This window comes from Rhamphochromis sp. 'chilingali' (assembly GCF_963969265.1).
Source record: "Rhamphochromis sp. 'chilingali' genome assembly, chromosome: 10".
NCBI lineage: Eukaryota > Metazoa > Chordata > Actinopteri > Cichliformes > Cichlidae > Rhamphochromis > Rhamphochromis sp. 'chilingali'.
The window spans coordinates 34,044,645-34,064,042 of record NC_137937.1 but is presented as its reverse complement, the minus strand read 5'-3'; the positions used below and the strand labels follow the sequence as shown (position 1 = coordinate 34,064,042).

The window sequence follows — 19,398 nt, the reverse complement described above, 5'->3', positions numbered from 1 at the left end:
AGCTGAAAGAAACGATAAATGACTGTGGGTACTACAATGAACTTCAAACATTGGCTGAAACATGTGGTATGAAGAGAGTGGACATGTTTGTACTATAGCTCAGCACAGCAGGTGAAGCCTCCACAGAAACCAGCACAGGAGAGGAAACAACCAGCGGCTCTGACGCTGGAAAAACACTCTGATCAAACATGCTGCTGGATTATGAAGAGACTATATACATGTACACACACACACGCACACACACAATGTTTTTCTAACATGTAGGTCTGGGTGGAAAACCCCAGTCTTTGTTCTTGAACCCCTGCTGTTACCATGCCTACAGGGTAATGTCACGCAGAGCAAGAAATGAACTGAGTTAACCCGACTCACCGAGTGGGTTTAACCAAACAGCACCAGGCTGAGTGGTGGTTTATAACAGCCACAGTTTGACCTGCAAGGCAAATGATTCCCCGGGGTATTGAAAGAGTTTTTAACTCAGAAATGACAAAAGAAGAGCATGAAGATGGGCAGGAGAAGAATTCGAGAAAGGTCTCTGGACAAAGTTTGGTTTGGGTTTATATAGCAATGGATGGGAAATGGTATCAGATCATGATGCAAATGCACCTTCCAAATAAATTCCATCATTTGATACATCCAAGAAAAAAGTGATGCAATACCAAATGACATAGAGGCTGTATTGTACAGATGTACGGAAATAAATACAAACATGTCTTAAATTTTCTAGCTTCTCCGTTAGCATGCCTTCGGCACAAAAAAAACGGTCTACAAACTCAGACCAATACAAATGGTAAATGGCCTGTATTTGTAAAGCGCTTTACTTAGTCCCTAAGGACCCCAAAGCATTTTACACTACATTCAGTTATTCACCCATTCATCCACACATTCACACACTGGTGATGGCAAGCTACATTGTAGCCACAGCCGCCCTGGGGCGCACTGACAGTGGCGCTAGAGTTTAAACTTGAACCCAGTTGGAGGACTGTGGATTCTGCTGAATTTTGACTGGATCCGGAAGAAGGCAGAAGAAACAAAGCAGGTGTCCTCAGTCATGCTAGCAACTCCAAGATGTTTCATTGGGAGCATGGATGCAAAGATTAGTACTAACATCACATCAAAGTAGTACTATTCTACCACCACGCTTTTATATTCCTGCATATACTGGGGTAGCGTTGCATGATTCACAGCTCAAAATAGTCCCTGTTGATCTTATACGAGCCCTGATGCAGCTTTTCAGTTCAAAATGAGTTGTTTTAGCTCCTTCCTCCTCTTCTCCTTTAAGGCTATCTTCCCTTTGACTCAGCTTTCTTATAGCTTTCCTATTGGCTGGTCTTCACAAACAGAAGGTTTGTTCTAGTAGTCTGCTCACAACTTGAGCTCAAGACCAGTTTTGTTCACATTTCACACCCTGTTGGGCATCTTGGGTACCCTCTAGAACTGTGTGCCCAAGATGACCCTATTAGGTATATCCCAGCCATCTATGGGATATACCTAATACAGCCTTAAGTGTCGTCTCTCTATATGATATCACAGAGTGACAAAAATAGAAAAAAAACCAACTTGGAAAAACTGGGTAGTAAGAGCAGCAACCTGATCTCTTGGCTCACAGAGATAAGTTGTGCAAGGGACTTTATCCACCAACTCCTACAATTCAAAAAGAAATCAGGACCCTTATAAATATGTGCCTCTTGCTTGCTAAACGTCTAATTGCATTGTATTAGAGAAAAATTGATAGAGCAAAACCGGGCATTGGTTACGGGACATGTCCTCATCTCTGGCTATGGAAAAGATAACCTATATTTTGAAAGGGAAGAAGGAGCTGTTTGAAATTGTCTGGAAACCTTTTATATTAAACTTGGAAGGAGTGGAAATTTCACAAGTGTTGGTGGAAAAGGGGAACCTGGAGTCACATAATTTGGAAAGACATAACGTGATATAAATATGAGGGATATGGTGGAATGATACTTTGTATAGTTCATCTGCTTTTTTTGTTTGTTTGTTTGTTTTGGGGTTTTTTTTTTGGGGGGGGGGGGGGGGGGGGGGGGTTTGTTTTTTACGTTTTTTTCCTGATGAATATTCTGTCATATTTCTGTATACGATTTATTTGACCTGTATTTTATGTGTTCTAAAAACTCAAACATATTGTTGCAACAGAGATAAGCTGTGCATACACTGGCCTCATTGTTTGAAACTTTGTCCATAGTTATTGTGAGCATCCAACACTGGAGCAGTTTAAGTAACAAAAAATAAGGAAAAGTCTCCAAAAAAAGTGTATATGGACATGACAGAAGCTCTCATCAATCGGAGAAACACCAGTTTTGTACATTTCCTTTTTAAAGTTTTGTCTATATTTATATAACAATAATTTGTTGTTCATTTATTAAATCAAACTTTTTCACTGAATTCTAAGTTGAAGGAATGCTACTGTCATTATCAATACACATAACTTGCTTTAATCATTGGGTGATTGTTTGAGGAATTAATGTCACATCATGGCTTTAAAAAAAAAAAAAGCTTTTGTAGTCGAGTGCCCAAAAATCCAACGATATTGAGTTTATGGTTTATGTGGAAAATTATTTCAGGGCTTTAAGACTTTGTTCCTGCCATCTATCTGACGTCATATTATCAGTGTGAGCGTTTCTGCTTTATTAATAAATTCCAATGATAAAAACGTACTTGCCTCACTGAAATCCAAGCAACACGAAAACCACCATATGGAATTTGCCATAAACCATTTCTGATTATGTAATCAAAGCGATGATGTCAAAGGCGATCAGGCCCTTTAATAAAACCCAGAATATATAAACATGAAATAATGACATCAGTCAAGAAAACATTACAAAGCCTTTACTGGATGCTGTGACCACAAACCACTAAAAACATAAAGTCAATGGGAATTCTGCACTGATGGACGGACAGGAAAACACAAACGGACAGACTGACAGCCAGGAACAGACAAAGAAAACAACCTCATGATGCAAAAAGCCAAGATGCCAACAGGCATTTGGAATTTTCTGAATCCTCATGTGTCCCATCAACATCCCACACTAACAAAATATTTTGCCTCAAACTGAGCAGCTCCAGTTTTTCTTTCTCTGCGGCTCTGAAGTTATGATGTTTGGGCCATATTCACCGACTCGGCGCTGACAGCTCATCTAGTCTCTGATCTGTCCAAAAAGAAAACTCCTGTAAAACCCCAGAGGACGAGGTCAGAGGACGGCGCCCGTGTTTTTACTGCACATTCTTTTCAATCAGAGCGTACTCGAGGTTCAGATAGAGAGGTCGCCGGTTCGAGTCGAGAATGAGAACCTGTCACGCTTTCCCTCAAAAAGAAACTGAAACTCAAATTGGATGTGTATGAGATTTTCCACTGCTACATCCAGGATTGTAACAGGATCTTCTTACTAGAACTTCTTACTAAATCATCTGCAAACAATCTAACGTTCTGCTGTAGCCACAAATAGACAAATTTGTTGGAAGAGTTTACATTTAACTTCATTCATACCTTTTGGCTTTATAGTTTTTCACTTAAAAAAAAAAAAGGGTGGAGCCAGTTACTGGGTCTCCAATAACTGGGTGGATGTTCAGAAGCCAATAAAGCAATTTAATACCAGTTTCAATAAATAATACAATAGAATAGAATGCCTTTACTGTCACTATACAGTTGTACAATGAGATACAGACCACCTCCTACTCAGTGTAAACATGCTTGGGGGGGGGGGGGGGGGGGGGTGTACAGTTCTGCAGCACTATGTACATATGGACAGTATTAACAAAGGGAAAAACATATATATATATATATATATATATATATATTAGGGGTGCAACGATACACAAAATTCACGGTTCGGTTCGGTTCGATACTTTGGTGTCACGGTTCGATATTTTTTCGATACAAAAAAATGTTCATGCATTTTTAATTTGTCATTTATTAAAATTATATAAAATTATTAAAATTATAAATTATATATTTTAACTCAAAAGTACAGTTTTTAAATTTAACCCTAACCCTTGTGCGTGTTTTTTATTTTGACAGCGAATGCGCACCTGCGGACCACTTATGTGCAGCCCTGGTTATTTAGCTCGTCATATTGCAGCCACAGAAATTCTTTTGTCCATGAAACCATAAAGCTGCACTTTCTTTTTGCCTTATAGTCTGATTTGTCATAACTTCTCTGTTTTGTGGTAAGCTTTTCTTTGGCTGTCACTTCTTCACCCTGACCTGTCTTATTTGGCTCAGCAGAACTGAAATGCTTTTACACACGCACTCACATAAGCTCAGCGATTCTCTGCGCGATCAACCTCTCACATGTTTAAGCTTGCTGCGGGAGATTTCACTTGTCATGTTTGCATAGTAAGCTAACGATTAATAAGACGATGTCAGAGGAATTGGTGCACAAATTATCATCACTCACAGATCAGTGCTGTCGCTCTCTATACACAGTTCGCACGATTGCAAAGTGAAAGCAAAAAAACAAGCGCAAATTCAAACGCGACTTCAATATGTCACATATTGACAGTGGCTCACCAATGCCAATGACATAATTACCCAGCTACATTTCTGAAAGAATGCAAAAGCATTGACATATATTTTTCCTTCCTACAATAGCCCGACGGGCAGGGCAGAGATAGATTTTGGTAGCCCGACTGAAAAAAATCGCTAGCTCCGGGACGTCGGGCTAGCGATATTGCAAGCCCTGTATCTGATTGAGGAATCACTCATCTTTGGAAAAGAGAGTTTATTACAGAGAAATGGCTCTTTCCAAAATAAAAGCTATACTATCCGCTTCTTCTGGGCTATATTCTCAGCAGCATAAGGAGAATCATGTGCTAACAGCTGTCTAAATGACTCGGCTAAAGTTAGTAGCATGCTTGTTGTTTTTGTCTTTGCACTAGGATGATGTCGGCGTAAATGTGCAGTCATATTCGTTGTGTTCCCACTAGTGCTTTCAGGTTAATCTCGTTGAAATGACCTTAACGCCACAACACGGCAAATCTCCGTTAACGAGCTACCGCCGATCGCTCCGTGCATGGGGCTAGACGGCCAACACCTTAACGAGCTAACTGCGCTAACACACTAGTTCACACCAATGTAATTGAGCATTGCATGGCACATCCAACATACTGTTTTACTTTAGTCCATGACTCGCTTACCTTCAGGGTCATATGTCACATGAAAACCAAAATAATTCCAAACGCCAGATCTGAATGAGGTTCAATGCCTGTTGCAAGGAGAGCTTAACTTCTGTCTCGCTAGCTTGCCCTGCGCTCTTCCTTCTGACTATGCTGTCTGTGTTGAGCGCTCAGTGGATCTGCGCTGGACAGTGCAGCCTAGGCGGAGTAGTGGAACACAGATTCACTGAGCGCTCAACACAGACAGCATCGTCAGAAGGAAAGTTGATAAAATAAATTACAAATGTTGTATTGTTCGACACATATGCGTACCGAACCGAAAGCACTGTATCGAACGGTTCAATATCGATACGAATATCGTTGCACCCCTAATATATATATATATATATATATATATATATATATATATATATATATATATATATATATATATATATATATATATATATATAATGCACAATATACAAGACATAAGTAATATGTAATAAATAGTGTTATGTATATACAGTTGAGTAAATAAACACATAAATAAACAATAAAAACAAGCTGGAGTGAACCAAGACTTTCTCCCTGGGTTATGGCATTAGTCCTGTCCTTCCTTCTTATCCCTTTTTTCCTTCCTTCCTTCCTTCCTTCCTTTCCCTGTCCTTTTCAGTCTGTCCTTTTGTTCCTTTTCCCATCAGCTTCACACCCTTCATTATCCCTTTCTTTCCTTTTCCATCTTCTTTGTACACTTTATTTATCCTTCCCCCACCTCCTGCCTTCCTTCCTTCCTTCTCGCCTTTCTTCATTTCTCTGTGCTTTCCATCAGTTATAGCAGCGGTCCCCAACCCCCGGAGTCATTTGGTACCGGGCCATGTGAGTTGAGGCTTAGGTGTGAAATTTATGGTTTTCAGGGTTCTTATCGGTTTTTATCATTATTTTTTATTGTTTTTATCGTTAACTGGGTTTCCCTGGGTCTTTTCCCGTGTGACTTTTTTTTGGTACAGGTACTGGTTTTATTTTGTTGTATTTATCTGCAACACCTTAAAGGCCAGTCCGTGAAAACATTGTTGGACCTAAACTGGTCTGTAGCTCAAAAAAGGTTGGGGACCGCTGACTTAGAGCACTTATTCATTGCTTTTTCTGGCCTTTTCCTTCACCTTCCATCTTACCATCTTTTCACCTCCATCTGACTCTTCCTCCCTTTTCACTTTTTCCATCCAACAAGCAGAAAGGACTTTCTGAAGTTTTAATTAACTCTGTGAATATATTTTAAAATCTATTTATCTATAATAGCATAAATCAGTGAATCAGCATTTTCAGAAAGCTTAAGGTAAGAAATTAGGAAAACTGGACTGTGGGAACTGCTTAACCTACTCAGTATTTATTTTACTTAATTGATTAACTCATCAATGTAGCCCTAAATAAAACTTTATTACAAAAATTACATTTACATCAAGATAAAGTTCAGTTTTAGCGCTCTGCTCCTGACTTCTCTGCCACAGCGCTGGAGTAGGGAGTGATGAAGCTGCCGGTCAGATAGTTCAAGAATTATTCCACCATAAAGTTGGACTCCAGCACTGAGCTCTGCCTCGGAGGGGATCGATTTGTCGAGCAGTAAAATACTGCCGCTCCAGAAAACCCTCTGCTGTTCCACTCAGACGTAACGGTAAGTGTCTTAATTAAAACTGGCTCTTCTAGGATGCCATAGACAACATGACACCAGCTCCCTGATTGGCTATAGGACAAGCATCTCTTCCTGTTTTGGGAGGCGTCAATAAGTGAGTTTAACAACCAGTGAGTTTTAATGGAATCTGTGTGTAAAGCTCCTTCATCAATAGGCCTAATGGCCAGTCGTAGCCTGGCAGCCGGTAATCTGCCGGTTAGAGCTGGGTTATCTGACCAGACCAATTTCTTCAGGGTTAGTGAGTTTAAAAAGCTGGTTTCAGACCCCATGGAGGGTCACTGACAGTTTGTGCCAGGTCCAAATAATGAGCTGCAGCAGCAAAACAAAAATTACATCCAGGATATTCTTACATCTTAGCGCCAGAATATTCAGTTTCTACACTTTGTGTTGTAGATTTCATTTTAAACAGGCAAATTGTCTCAGATTGTCAGTTTTAATTAGCCTTAATATGCAACTAGAACAGGACCATTTAAACTAACTATTTAAAATCAGCTGTGTTCATTATTCATGCTGCACATCGGGACAAAAACAAACTCTTGAAGTCTCCACAATCTTTACCTGATCACAGAAGTGTATAACTGTAGACACCAGACCAGCCCAGGCATCAGGGACAACAGATATAATATTGATATTATGTTCCTGCCTTGATTCACAAAGACATTCGATGGCGCGCTGAGTACAAAGATACACTTCTTTATAGTCTTCCAAAAAGCCAGTAACTACTCAACAGGAAGTGATGGCATCCAATTGTTGAAATAGAGTAGTTCACATATTTATGAAACTGCCCCCTGGTGATGATAAACAGCTACAACAAGCAGACAAGGCTTTGCAAAGCTCTACCAAAAGCATAGCATGTAAAAGGGGAGGTGTAGTAGATGGGTTAGAAAATGACCTGCAGACGTGGTGGTCATAAATAAGTTTGCTGCTGTCTGTCACTTGGCAGATTAGCTCTTGCAGGTCATACTGTTGGGCACAACAGATTTAACTGCAGCTTCATATTGGGTTCAACAGGAGTTAACATGTGAAAGTAAAATCTGCTCAGTGATTGTCTGCATCAGATAAACTCATAAAAACATGTCGTCAGTTTAATCCTCATCACTTTCATGTTCTTTTTTCCCCCCAAGCAAAGACCTGGTGGCCCTGCCGGACTTGGCTGATCATGTCTTCTGTGCCCCCTAACCTCTGACCTGTGATCCTCTACAGCCTCCCACAACCAGAAGCCCCTCTCCACCCACGCCCACTCCCACGTCCTCCTCCTCCACCTCCTGTCCCACTGCAGCCAACAGCAGAGAGACTGATGTCCGGTCAACCGACGTCTGACTGACCTTTACCAGCTCAGCCACACGGGACTCATCTATCTCTGTGTCTCCCTGCATGCCTCAGTCCACCCTCCCTCGCTCTCTCTAATGCTAATGCAGCTGTTTATAACTGCCACATTGACTTTCTCCTGCCACTGTATGTAAATACAATCTGCTCTGATCAATGGACTGAGAGGTGACATGACGCTGACCACAAGCACACACGCACAGAAAAAAATCCACACAAACAGGCAGACACACAACTAAGTGCAAAATGCGAGAACAGGATGAAATTTAAAAACCTATTATTTGTTGAATTAGTATCAGTTTCCCCCCCCCTGCAGAATACAACAGGAACTCCAAATGATGCAAATAATACAATTACTTGAATAGGAAGCCTAACATAAATGAATCGGTCTAACAATTCAAGTTAGTTAATTTAACATTTTAACAAAAGGAAGTCTGGTCCTCATTCCCTCATTTCAAACTATGTGCACATAACATAACCCCCTTCTATATACTTCCATCATGTGATAATGTTGATAATGTGGTTGTGATGCTAAAACCAGTGTTATAGTCACAGATAAACATGAGGCTCCATGAGGACATCCCTGTACTCTCCAAATGTCCGCAAGAGACTACGCTTTATTCCACCAATTGCCCATACATCATACAAGCAGACTCCAAGTGCACATGAAGAACGTATAACAGGCGCTTGACTACGGTTTCATGGTTTTTTCACATGTATGTCAGGATACAAGTATAACCTAAGAGTACCTCCAGCATCTAGCTAGCTATTTGTTGTTTTCCATTTCCTCACTGCACCGCTAAAACTCGATTTAATGAGCTAACCACCTGTAAAAATGCACCATTAATTCCTGGGTAAATAAGCAAAAAGCAACCCCAGTAATGTTATTGATCTCAATTCAAAGATACATTTCAAAATGTGTGTTTACCAGCCAAAAATAATTAATCTTCCTCGTATGGGTTTTGATTCCTGTGCATCGGAGCAGCCATGAATCTTTTTGGAAGGATTTAATGACACTTATTGCACAAATGCACAAAGCCATGAGGCAATCGTGGGTGCACGCATAGATATAAAGCTCTCCCCTCCTTACCTCCCACAGGTGTCGGGTGTTCCTGACCACTCCAGACTGCAGTTTTTCCAGCATCAGGGGGACTCCTTGAAACGGGCCAATCCAGGTTCCCTGAGGGATCCTCTGAGCTGCACAGATTCCGTAACCCAGACCAGGAACTGTGCTGGTGCACAGACACACCTGCATACAGAGGTCAAAACAACGTGACACCAGCAGCTGCAGTCAGCTAAAGGTGAGACGTGTGTAGTTTGTTCTGTAGAAGAATTTACTTACAAACTGTAGCTGTGATTTATTATATCATGGTCTTACAGCAGCCTACTTATCAGACATGTATCACCCAGTGGAAGTACTAGTTTCACAGTATTTGTATAGTTTTATTTATTTATCTATTGTGTGTTTTTTTTGCAGTGACTGTGTGTTGTTGTTTTTTTTACTAAGCTATACTTTCCACCACTGACACCTCAATTCATCAACCAAAATGACCCACACCTGTTTGAGCCCAGTTACTGTGATTGACATTGTGTGTGGCCAATAAAAAATAAGCATTCCTCGGGCTTGGACCAGTTGGATACCTGGAAGTAGAGATGAACGGACTTCACCCAGATACAAAGCAGAGGTAGTCATGATGAAGGTAGATGGCAATGGAAAGATAACCAGCAGGGGATTGATGGGTGTACTATGTAGATGTTATGATTATTAAGCTTTTAAAGCTTTTTGGTGGTGTCAAATTAGTAGATAAAGATATTAAATGTTGCTACCAAGTGGGTGCACAATGAGGTACATTTATATGATTACTATTAAATATAATTTTGCAGGCACTACATTGAATTTAAGTATTTTTCAATAAATAATGAACCACTCAAATATCAGAGAAGAAAGGGGGATTTTACTTGCTCTGAACCAAACTGTTTTTAGTTAGAGGCTGCATATAGGAAGTGGGGGTCACCTCTCTGGGCAGGTCTCTCAGCCAATCAGGGATGTCTGGTAGGGTGACAGGTGCTGCCGTGCTGCTGGTGCCGACGAGCCGGCGCAGAGAGTGAAGAGGGCCGTGCATCGGACACTCACCGTTCCTGTTGTCTGCACACATGTCACAACCTGGCAAGGAAAGAGAGACTTTTTAACACCAGCAGATGGAAAACTGAAAACAAAACAACATAACATACCATAACTGAAGACATTTGTTTTAAATATGATGAAACTCATTTTTAAAAGGGCAAAAAGTGTTGTTTGGGTCCTGGCTGCAGGCTTTCAAGTGTTTACACATGTGTACTCTGTCTTCATTTGGAGATCAACACACTTATGAACCGTTGTAACCTTATGACAACTTGTGTTCCCAGACTTTTAATTAATACAAGAGCATGAAAAATGTGTTGCTTTTGGCACAAAATGTCAAAATCATTTCTCACTGAAGTTAAACTCACTTGTGCTCACTCACTCCTTTAAATTAATATTTTAATGTTTTGCAGTTTTCTAGTGTTTATTATTTATTGTTGAAAAGAGATAATTTATTTTGAAAATCTAGGAAGTTCCCTGGAATTTCCTTTCAAAATTTATTGAAGTTTTTGTTTTGATAGCATAACAAAATTTCAAAATCCGATTTCTATGTGAACCTTCTGATTTAATAACTGTATGAATGCATTTTATCCGTTTGGATTGTTTATGCAGAATTCCATTAAAAACCTGCAAATTCCATTTTGAAAACACCAATTGAAAAGTTTTAACTGGAAATGTGACTGAATGCTGGCACAGTTATACAGATTTTGTACTGATATATACTTTTTATTAATTACCAGCTATTTAAAAAATCCCCTTAGCACACACATTAAGTCCCAAACCTCCAAATTGCAGTTCATTATGATGTAAGTGGATGAAAGACTGACATATCTTTTTGTATTTTTACTTGTAACTACACGACTGGAAGAAAATCCACAAAGCAGTCATTGCAAATCTAATCTGGAATCTTTATGTAACAGTAAATAAACAGTTTCAGAGTCAAAATTGAAGTACGAATGATTAAATCTTTCTAAGCAGTGGTTAATCCTTCAGACTGAATGAAAAACTGAAACTGAAGAAAAAGCAAAAGAGGAATAAAAAGCAGGAGCCCCGATGAAGTCCAAATGAGGGGGAAAAAGTCCTCTCCTCTGTGTTTTTCCAGGTTAAATGTGGCAAAGAGCGTATTGCTGGGAGTTAGCGAGTGTCAACATTTACTCAGAGATGCAGTCTGACAGTAATGGATGTTAATTGACTGTAGCAACATAATGAGAGATTATTATCTGCGCAGAAAACTCCCACAGAACAGAGCAGCTGAGAGGAACAGGATGTTAATGTTGTTTTTCTTCTGTCTTTCCCAAAATTAAATATCCGTCATTTGATCGACTGACGGCTGCTTTTACACCATGATGGATTGAAGTTAATTAAACCATATTATGGTCATTTATAAAGCAAAAAATGTAACTCTGGGTCACGGTCGAGTAAATGGGAAAAATTCTCCAGGATCCTTGACTTATTAAACCGAGATAAAATAAAAATGTCGCTTTTATTTCAGCTCAGGGGTAAAAGTAAAGTCTGCGACAACGAAAAACACCACAGAGCAGCCACTTAAGATATTTCCTCTCATGACTGCTTCATTCATGTGGGTAAACAAACAAACCAAAGAAAACAAAAGAAATAACTAAGTAAATACATATGTGTGTGTAGGAGTCCCGACACATGAGCCAACAAAAGCTCAAAGCGGAGCCTTGACAAACAGAATAACTGAAGCAGGGAGAAGAAAGATTAAATCTAGATCGCATGGAAAAATGAGAGGATTTTAATAAGGTGCAGCAGCTAATGTTTGGACATAGAGTATGTCTTCATCAGCATGTGAGGAGGCAGGGGGCATGTGGATGTTTAAACTTTTACCCAAAGAAATATTGAACGCTAAGAAGACATATGGAATAACAGAAGAAAAGAAAAGCATCTTGATTTTTTTAGGGTACAAAGAGATCCCAGAGGCCCAGGATTGGAGGGCTCTGGTCTTCACCTGGAACAAAAAGAAGAAAACCACAAACACAAACATGATCTTGAAGACCCAAAGACAAAAAAGCACCAAAAGGAAACACAAATGTGAGCACTGTTACTTAATTTAGGAGAATAGAAAATACATACAGAGTGAGAGTCAAATTCTATATATAAGAGTTGGACATAGCCGCTGTGATGTCACTCTCAGGTTTAATTTATTTTAAATTTCAGCTCCCTTCATAGTGTTAGTAGAAGAGAGGACGGAGAGTTGAGTTGACAGTTGTGCAAGCTGTTGCCTGAGAGTGCATGGGAGACACACAAACCCATCCATCCATTTCATCTTCTACTACTTATCAAGCCACAGGGCAACAGTCTAAGCAGAGATATTATTTTTCGGTCCAAGTGACCAAAATATTTTTGCACCCAGATGTAAATATGTTGATTTCTGCTGTAAAACTTAAAAGATTTATTATGTGAGTCTGTGGAGATCAACTGGCTTTTAGAGCGAGCCTCCAGTGGCCAATCTAGGAACTTCCACTTCTGCCACTTCCTCACTGGCTTCATTTTTCAGACCCAGAGTTTGTTCCTTACTTTAAACATGCAAAAAGTCCCGGAGACATAAATCTACTGGGGTGCACTGGCCCAAACCTGGGTGCTGAAACCGAACCAGGCCTGTAAGTTGCACATCTGGCCACCATTGTCAGTGCTACATCCATCTGACTGCTAGAAACACAAAGAGTTTGAGGCAATCTCCTGATTCAAACTTGTGATCCTATAAATCTGATGATAAATATCACTGGTTCTCAAGTTTGTGGTGTTCCAGTTTTAGCACATGAGAGGATCCTTCAGAGGGTTGTTGTATTTAAGTTGAAGTTACCCAGGTTTATATTTCATATGTGCGTGTGCGTGTGCGTGTGTGTGTGTGTGTGTGTGTGTGTGTGTGTGTGTGTGTGTGTGTGTGTGTGTGGTTTCTGGAATAAAAACATAAGAGAAACCACAACAATAAACAACAATGCTTTGGCTGAATAGGCCTTTATGTCATCTTTGCAAGCTGTCAGTCCTGCACGGCTGTCGATATCTTTAAGAATTTCAAAAAAAAACTAATACATATAATAAAACTACTATAATGCCAAGAAATTAATATGCTTACGCTACATTGGATGTTTCTATCTGAAGCACACGAATGAACCACATTTTACCAACGAGTCTATCAAAACACATCAAATCACTGGACCTTCTGCTTCGACACTGAAATAACAAATGTAAAGCATATTTACATGTTAACTAAAACATACAATCCCAAACATCTCCATCAAACAGAGATCAAACAAACTATGAGCCAGGTTATCAGTTAACCCCTCAGAGGAGCTGATGGACTCCTGACATGTGTGCACACACGCTGAGAGAGAAGAGACTGTGGTTTATGAATCTATGAACTACAAACCTTCTTTACAGAAACAATACAACAAGATAGCAGGGAATATAATTGTGGCTTATGTATACTTTTTTCCTATTACTTATCATTAACACATACTTTTACATGTAAGTAACTTTATAATCGATTCATAAACACACAAAAAAAATCCCAATCCTGTTGTAATGTATACTAGTCAAATCTAATTATACATAAAAAGTAATAAAACTAAGATTTAAATTAATTCATGCTAAATATTACAGGATATGCTGTGCGTCAATACACTAGAACCAATCCTTTTTGGACAGCCAAGACCATTGTGGAGATGCACAGTTCCACACTTAAAGAAAATTAAAGAAAGCATAACAGCGCTAACACTGAATACAGACTGTCAAGCAAGATGATGGAGGGGTGAGGATTTTGGATCGTTTGATGCTGCAGTCATTGAGTAATAAAGTACTCCAAAGTCAAATATGAGGCCATCTGTCTGAAAGCTAAAGAAAGTAGGAAATTAGGATTGCTGTGCTTCATCCTAAGCACAGCAGCAAGTCTACAGCAGACTGGCTGAATGAAAGGATGTGAAGGGACTGTCATAAACAAATGCCCACAATGAATGAAAGCAACACTGTAAAAAGTTGGGCCATTGCTCCACAATGATGTGAATACGGATAAAGTCACATGGGAAAATAGCACTACAAGTTATTGCCAGTAAATGTGGTTCTACAAGCTATGTATGTTTGTTTTCACGATTGCATGTCTTTTTCACATGACTGTATGCAACACACACAAAGATGCATGCTCATATTAAATGTGACAAAGATATAATACGGTCAGAATATGTGTGAATATCCTTGTAAGCCAAAAGCTCAGACTTCAGACTGCTCTAAAGGCTCAATTCTGTATGATGACATGAAGATATCCCCAATATGTCATCTGAGACACTAAAGCTCCTTGACCGTAAGACCTTGTTTTTATGAACGTGACCCAATCAGAAGAAAGTTAGCTGAAATGGGGAGGAGCTAAAATTGTTTGTCTTGACAGATGATTGGTGATAATATCACCAGATGCGCCAAGGTCCAGAATGAGATAAAGATTGTTTATTTTAAATAGAGTCCAAGAACACAGGTCCCCCTTTAATTTGACTCTGTTGTTATCACTACTGAGACTACGTCTGATACTGCTGCTAATTCACCGCATACAGGAGCAGACTTAAATCTGTAAAAGTGTCATTGGTGAACATATCTTCTGTTTCTTCTCTATCCTTCACTCCTCTCTTCCTCTCTTCCAGACTGATGAACTGGCTGTGAACTTGTTATGGCATGCTCTCCTTGCTACCCATCATTCAACCTCAGTATTCTGTTGCATCCATCGCCAGTGTTTAGACAGCTCCGCTCTGCCTCTGATCCCCGAGCTCCTTCCAGTGAAAATGGCTACAGGCACTTCTTATTCTGCTGCTTTATGAAGTGTTTTGTTCTCATAAAAAAAGATTTTTTAATAAGTGTGTTTGACTTTGATATCTCTTATCTCTTTATTATCTCTTTAAACTCCACGCCGAGTTATTAATCTGCTCCATTTACGTCTTAGTAACAAGCATTTTCATGTTTTGAAACTTTAAGGTGCCTCTTTCAGTCTCCACAGTTTTTCTTATGTCACTCTGATCTTCAGCAATAACTGTAAGAGTAATATACATTTTGTGTTATTTCCTGACTTTCTGCCATTACAAGCATCAAAGAGCAAGAAATTTGAGTTTCGGTGACTTCTCTTTGGCAAAATCATCACATTTGATAACAGCTGTGGATGTTAATAGCACAGCTGTGAGTCCAGAGGAGATGGGACCACACAGTGAGGCTTATACTTACTGCTTCTACGACCAGAACTATACTGCTACACTTTTTAGCTCTCAGTTATCCTCTTTAGGTTAGAAGGAAGTGGTTATAGAAGCAGATATTTCTCTCAGGATTTTGCTTTGAGACTATAGATATTAAGTGGACACAAAAAGACATTCTGCTTTTTTGTTAGCTATATCAACTGTCATGTGGAGTTTGTGGTGAGTCTTCTGCCTCCTAGTGGTCATAAATTAGATGGTACAGCTTTAATCTATTACATCAAAGTGAACTACACACATATATCCTGCAGCATCTTTAATATAAAGCCAGAAATACCTTCTTAAAACAAAGGCATATATTGCATTGAGTGTCTAATAGTTTGTCTTAATTTTCTAGATCAGGGGTCGGCAACCTGCGGCTCTTTAGTCCTTATAGTGCGGCTCCGTGTGGTTTGGGAAAATAAATTAGAAGTATTTAGCTGAAGTGTATTTTATTTATGTTAGTTCTTTTTTAACTTGTAGTTCTAAATTGGAAGATTATTGTGATATTGAAATATAAAAATACTATTATATTCTTTTATTTTTTCATCGCTCAAAATAAGCGTCACACTCGCGGAAGCCAGTGTACCCACCGAAACGCCGTGCATTTATCAAGACTTTCAACCCCAGGTAGGCCAATTATGGACCTTCAGATCCACATTATATCAGCAGCTGTTCTCCACCGTGAACTATGTTAAAAACAAACACCGCTCACGCCTCACAGATGACAGCTTACAGTCCTGCGTGAAGATGAAAGTGACTTCGTACAGCCCCGATTTGCAGACGCTGTGCGCAGAGGTTCAGGAGCAGAAGTCCCATTGTAAACATATCACGGCAGACCCGACGATGTTTGCATGAACACGCTTTTCAGCATCTCTTTATTGACCACTTTTCACACACGGTTGCTGTACGCATACAGCCGGCTGTAGCTTTGCAGCTCACAGCCCGACACACACCAACACAACAGCATAGATGGCACAGACGTTAAGGCGGCGAGGCGTGATTGCGGGTGCCGCTCAGGTGCGTCCGCCTCCCCTGCAGCGGCGCTGCAGACCACGCCCCGCCACACACATTAACCAGGTAAAATACATATTTAGGCAGAATTTTGCAAATATCTATTTTTTATCTTTTAGCAGCATAGTGCTTTTTTTTTTTCAACTATTTTTTAAAAGTCAGGTCAAGGCTCCAAAAGCCCAAAGGCGATATGAGGGTGGCAGCACAACAGTTTTTGTTTGCTACATGGATCATTTTAGTTCAGCTGGGTGTCTTTCCTTTTGTTATATTTCTTTAAGAGTTCAAAATGTGTTAATTACATAAATAAAATGTAATTTTCTCTGTAGCACTTCATGGATTTCATAAGCAACACATCTTAGTTGTTCACACAAAGTGGCTGTAGAGGCAGAGTCCACTTAAAAACTAAGAGTTGTTGTTGTATTAGGGACAAATTCAGACTCCAAAGTCAGCATTTGCCCAAAGAGTGAGGTTTATAAGTGAATAAATATATATTTCTGTAACATATTCAGTATTCTTGAGTTTGTTCTTCCACCTCGTAGTGGTCAGAAATCCTTAAAAACACATTTAGGTAGAAAACCCTTCTCCTGTTTTTGGTTCTCCTTTTAAAATAAAAATAAAAATGCTTGTACAATCATAAAATATATACATAAAAACTATTAACATTCTGTGATTCTTTTCTTTTTCTTTTCTCAAACCCATTTGAAAGACAGAGGTGTCGTCCTGTGTCCAGTCTGGGAGGTCTACACTTTATGTATATACATGTTAAACATAACAGGCTTGACTGCTGTACTGTAACTATGAATTTCATAAATGCAATTATTTATTTTTCTTCACTTGAATTACATCGATGGCAGAATATCAAGGTCTTTAAATGATTTTCTAAGACAGGTCTGGTTATTTCCACGATTGATCATAATCAGGAAAATCAGCTCTGTGAGGTCTGTTGTGAGGTCAACATCAGCTCTTACACAGAGAATAATTGTATCTGGAGCTCTGTAATATGATGGCTTTTTGTTTTTTGTAGGAGAAACACATATCGTTAGCTTCATAGCATAAGTGCCTAAGTCATTTGACTAAGTCAATGACTTAGGCACTTATGCTATGAAGCTAACGATATCAAACACAGGAAATACTGTCATGGTTTAATATTAAACATGTCAACAAACCATGACAGGTTTAGATTTTAAATATTTAATGAAAACCACAATCTTTTACTAACATGCATGATTCTGAATCCTTCTCCCTGCATCAATGTAACCAGATGAGACATAATCCAGGCAGCAGTCACAGCATGCTGCCTTTAAAATGCGATCGCAGCATCAGTCAGAACTCTATGCATGTGATTTTTCAAGAATTGGATTTGCACAGAGCATACGTGACGTACTGCTTGCTCCTCGTCTTTACAGAAGGTTTGGATTTCATTTCAAGCCTCTCATTAGCACTTAAAGACAGTAAACAACAACTTAACCTGCAAGCTTGTCGGTTAGAGAGAGGTTAAAGTGTGATTTGCATTTAATATCTGTCACACAGTATAATGTGTGTGCTAAAGTTGTTTTGAGTGACTCCACACAAAGTGACAGAGGCTGAAAATCAACATACAAGCAGTCAGAGGTCTGTGTGTGTGTTCAGCAGTTATTAAATTACTGTAAAACTGTCAGCTGGTATTAACTCCAGATGTAACTCGGAAGAACTGATCTGTGTTTCCTATCAAAGCAGAATGCATCCCAGCTGGCTGATAACTTCCAGCCATTTTTGCTGTTGGGAAATCGACATAAAGCTTTAAAATTTATGTATGTATTTATTGAACATAAAATTCCAGCCTCTTTATGTTTTCTTTCAGTTTGTTTTTCCACTTCTGCTCAGTCACATCAAACTGATGTGAACACAGATGACTTAAACATCTAAAGGACTGGGGGAAATATGGCTGGAATTTAATTTATTAAAAATTATTAATATTTTATTAAATTAATAACTAAAAATGTATATATTTAGGCAATAAACCAAAGGAACTAATTGTATGCTAATCCGCCAGCATGTTAGGTAAGTCTGCTTGATTTATCTGTATTTTTTGCTTGTAATAGCAGCAACTAATGGAAGAATTTGTCATTTATTGATCATTTTTTAATCTAGAAGTAGCCAAGAATCTGTGAATACTAACATTATGATTTTTAAATACAAATGAGTCACAATCCAAATGTTTGAGAACATTTTGACTCATGTAACAAACTCACAAATTTTGGAGCATTTAAAGAACTCGGTTTTCTCACCACCAGTAGTTTTACTCAGTCTGTTGAAAAAAACAAAAAAAAAAATCTCTTTGGAAAATATTTTTATAAAGTCTTAAAAACTACCTCGAATGATGTCACAAAGGCATCCTCATGTTTATCCTGGGTTAGAAGCTTCTAACAGAAAGCTCATGTAACAAAAGCAGACTGTGATGGGCTAATGAGAGGTTATTCCATGGCATAATGGCAAATGTGGGATCCAATGTTGCTGGACTTTGAGGTACACCAAAGATTGATCTGTGAAAGCTTTAAACTGTTTTAATAATTATTTAATTTAATAATCATTCAATGTTTGGAGAAAAAAACATCTTTTAACTGATCAATCAATTAGAAAATAGTGAAAAAACAACAAAAAAAAAAACAAGTGACCCTCTCTTCTTACATGTAAGAGGTAAACATTTGCAGTTTTCCTCTCTCAAAAAACAAAATAGTGACATAATAATTTATGTCACTCAACAAATCATTGCAGTCAATCATTTTAATAATAACTTCATTTATTTTAAACTGTATCAACATATGGCGAGCTAGACCTTCAGTCAGACCCGCATTCTGTTGGTGGATGCTTTCTACATTTATTCTTCTATTAGTGCGAGAGAGAAAAAAACATTCTACGTTTTTGAAAATATT

The 19,398-nt window shown here is 38.9% G+C and overlaps 1 protein-coding gene across 7 annotated transcripts in view; it reads right to left on the bottom strand.

Annotated features, from left to right (window-relative positions):
- The window catches only part of prdm6 (PR domain containing 6), a 119,930-nt gene that overhangs the window by 95,057 nt on the left and 5,475 nt on the right, over nt 1–19,398 (bottom strand). For all 7 annotated transcript variants that reach the window (XM_080895261.1, XM_080895260.1, XM_080895263.1 and 4 more), the window contains exons 3-4: nt 10,141–10,289; nt 9,216–9,374 (exon numbers count right to left, since the gene is read on the bottom strand). In XM_080895261.1, the coding sequence (XP_080751387.1) occupies nt 9,216–9,374; nt 10,141–10,289 (308 nt within the window). The remainder of the gene's footprint in view (nt 1–9,215; nt 9,375–10,140; nt 10,290–19,398) is intronic.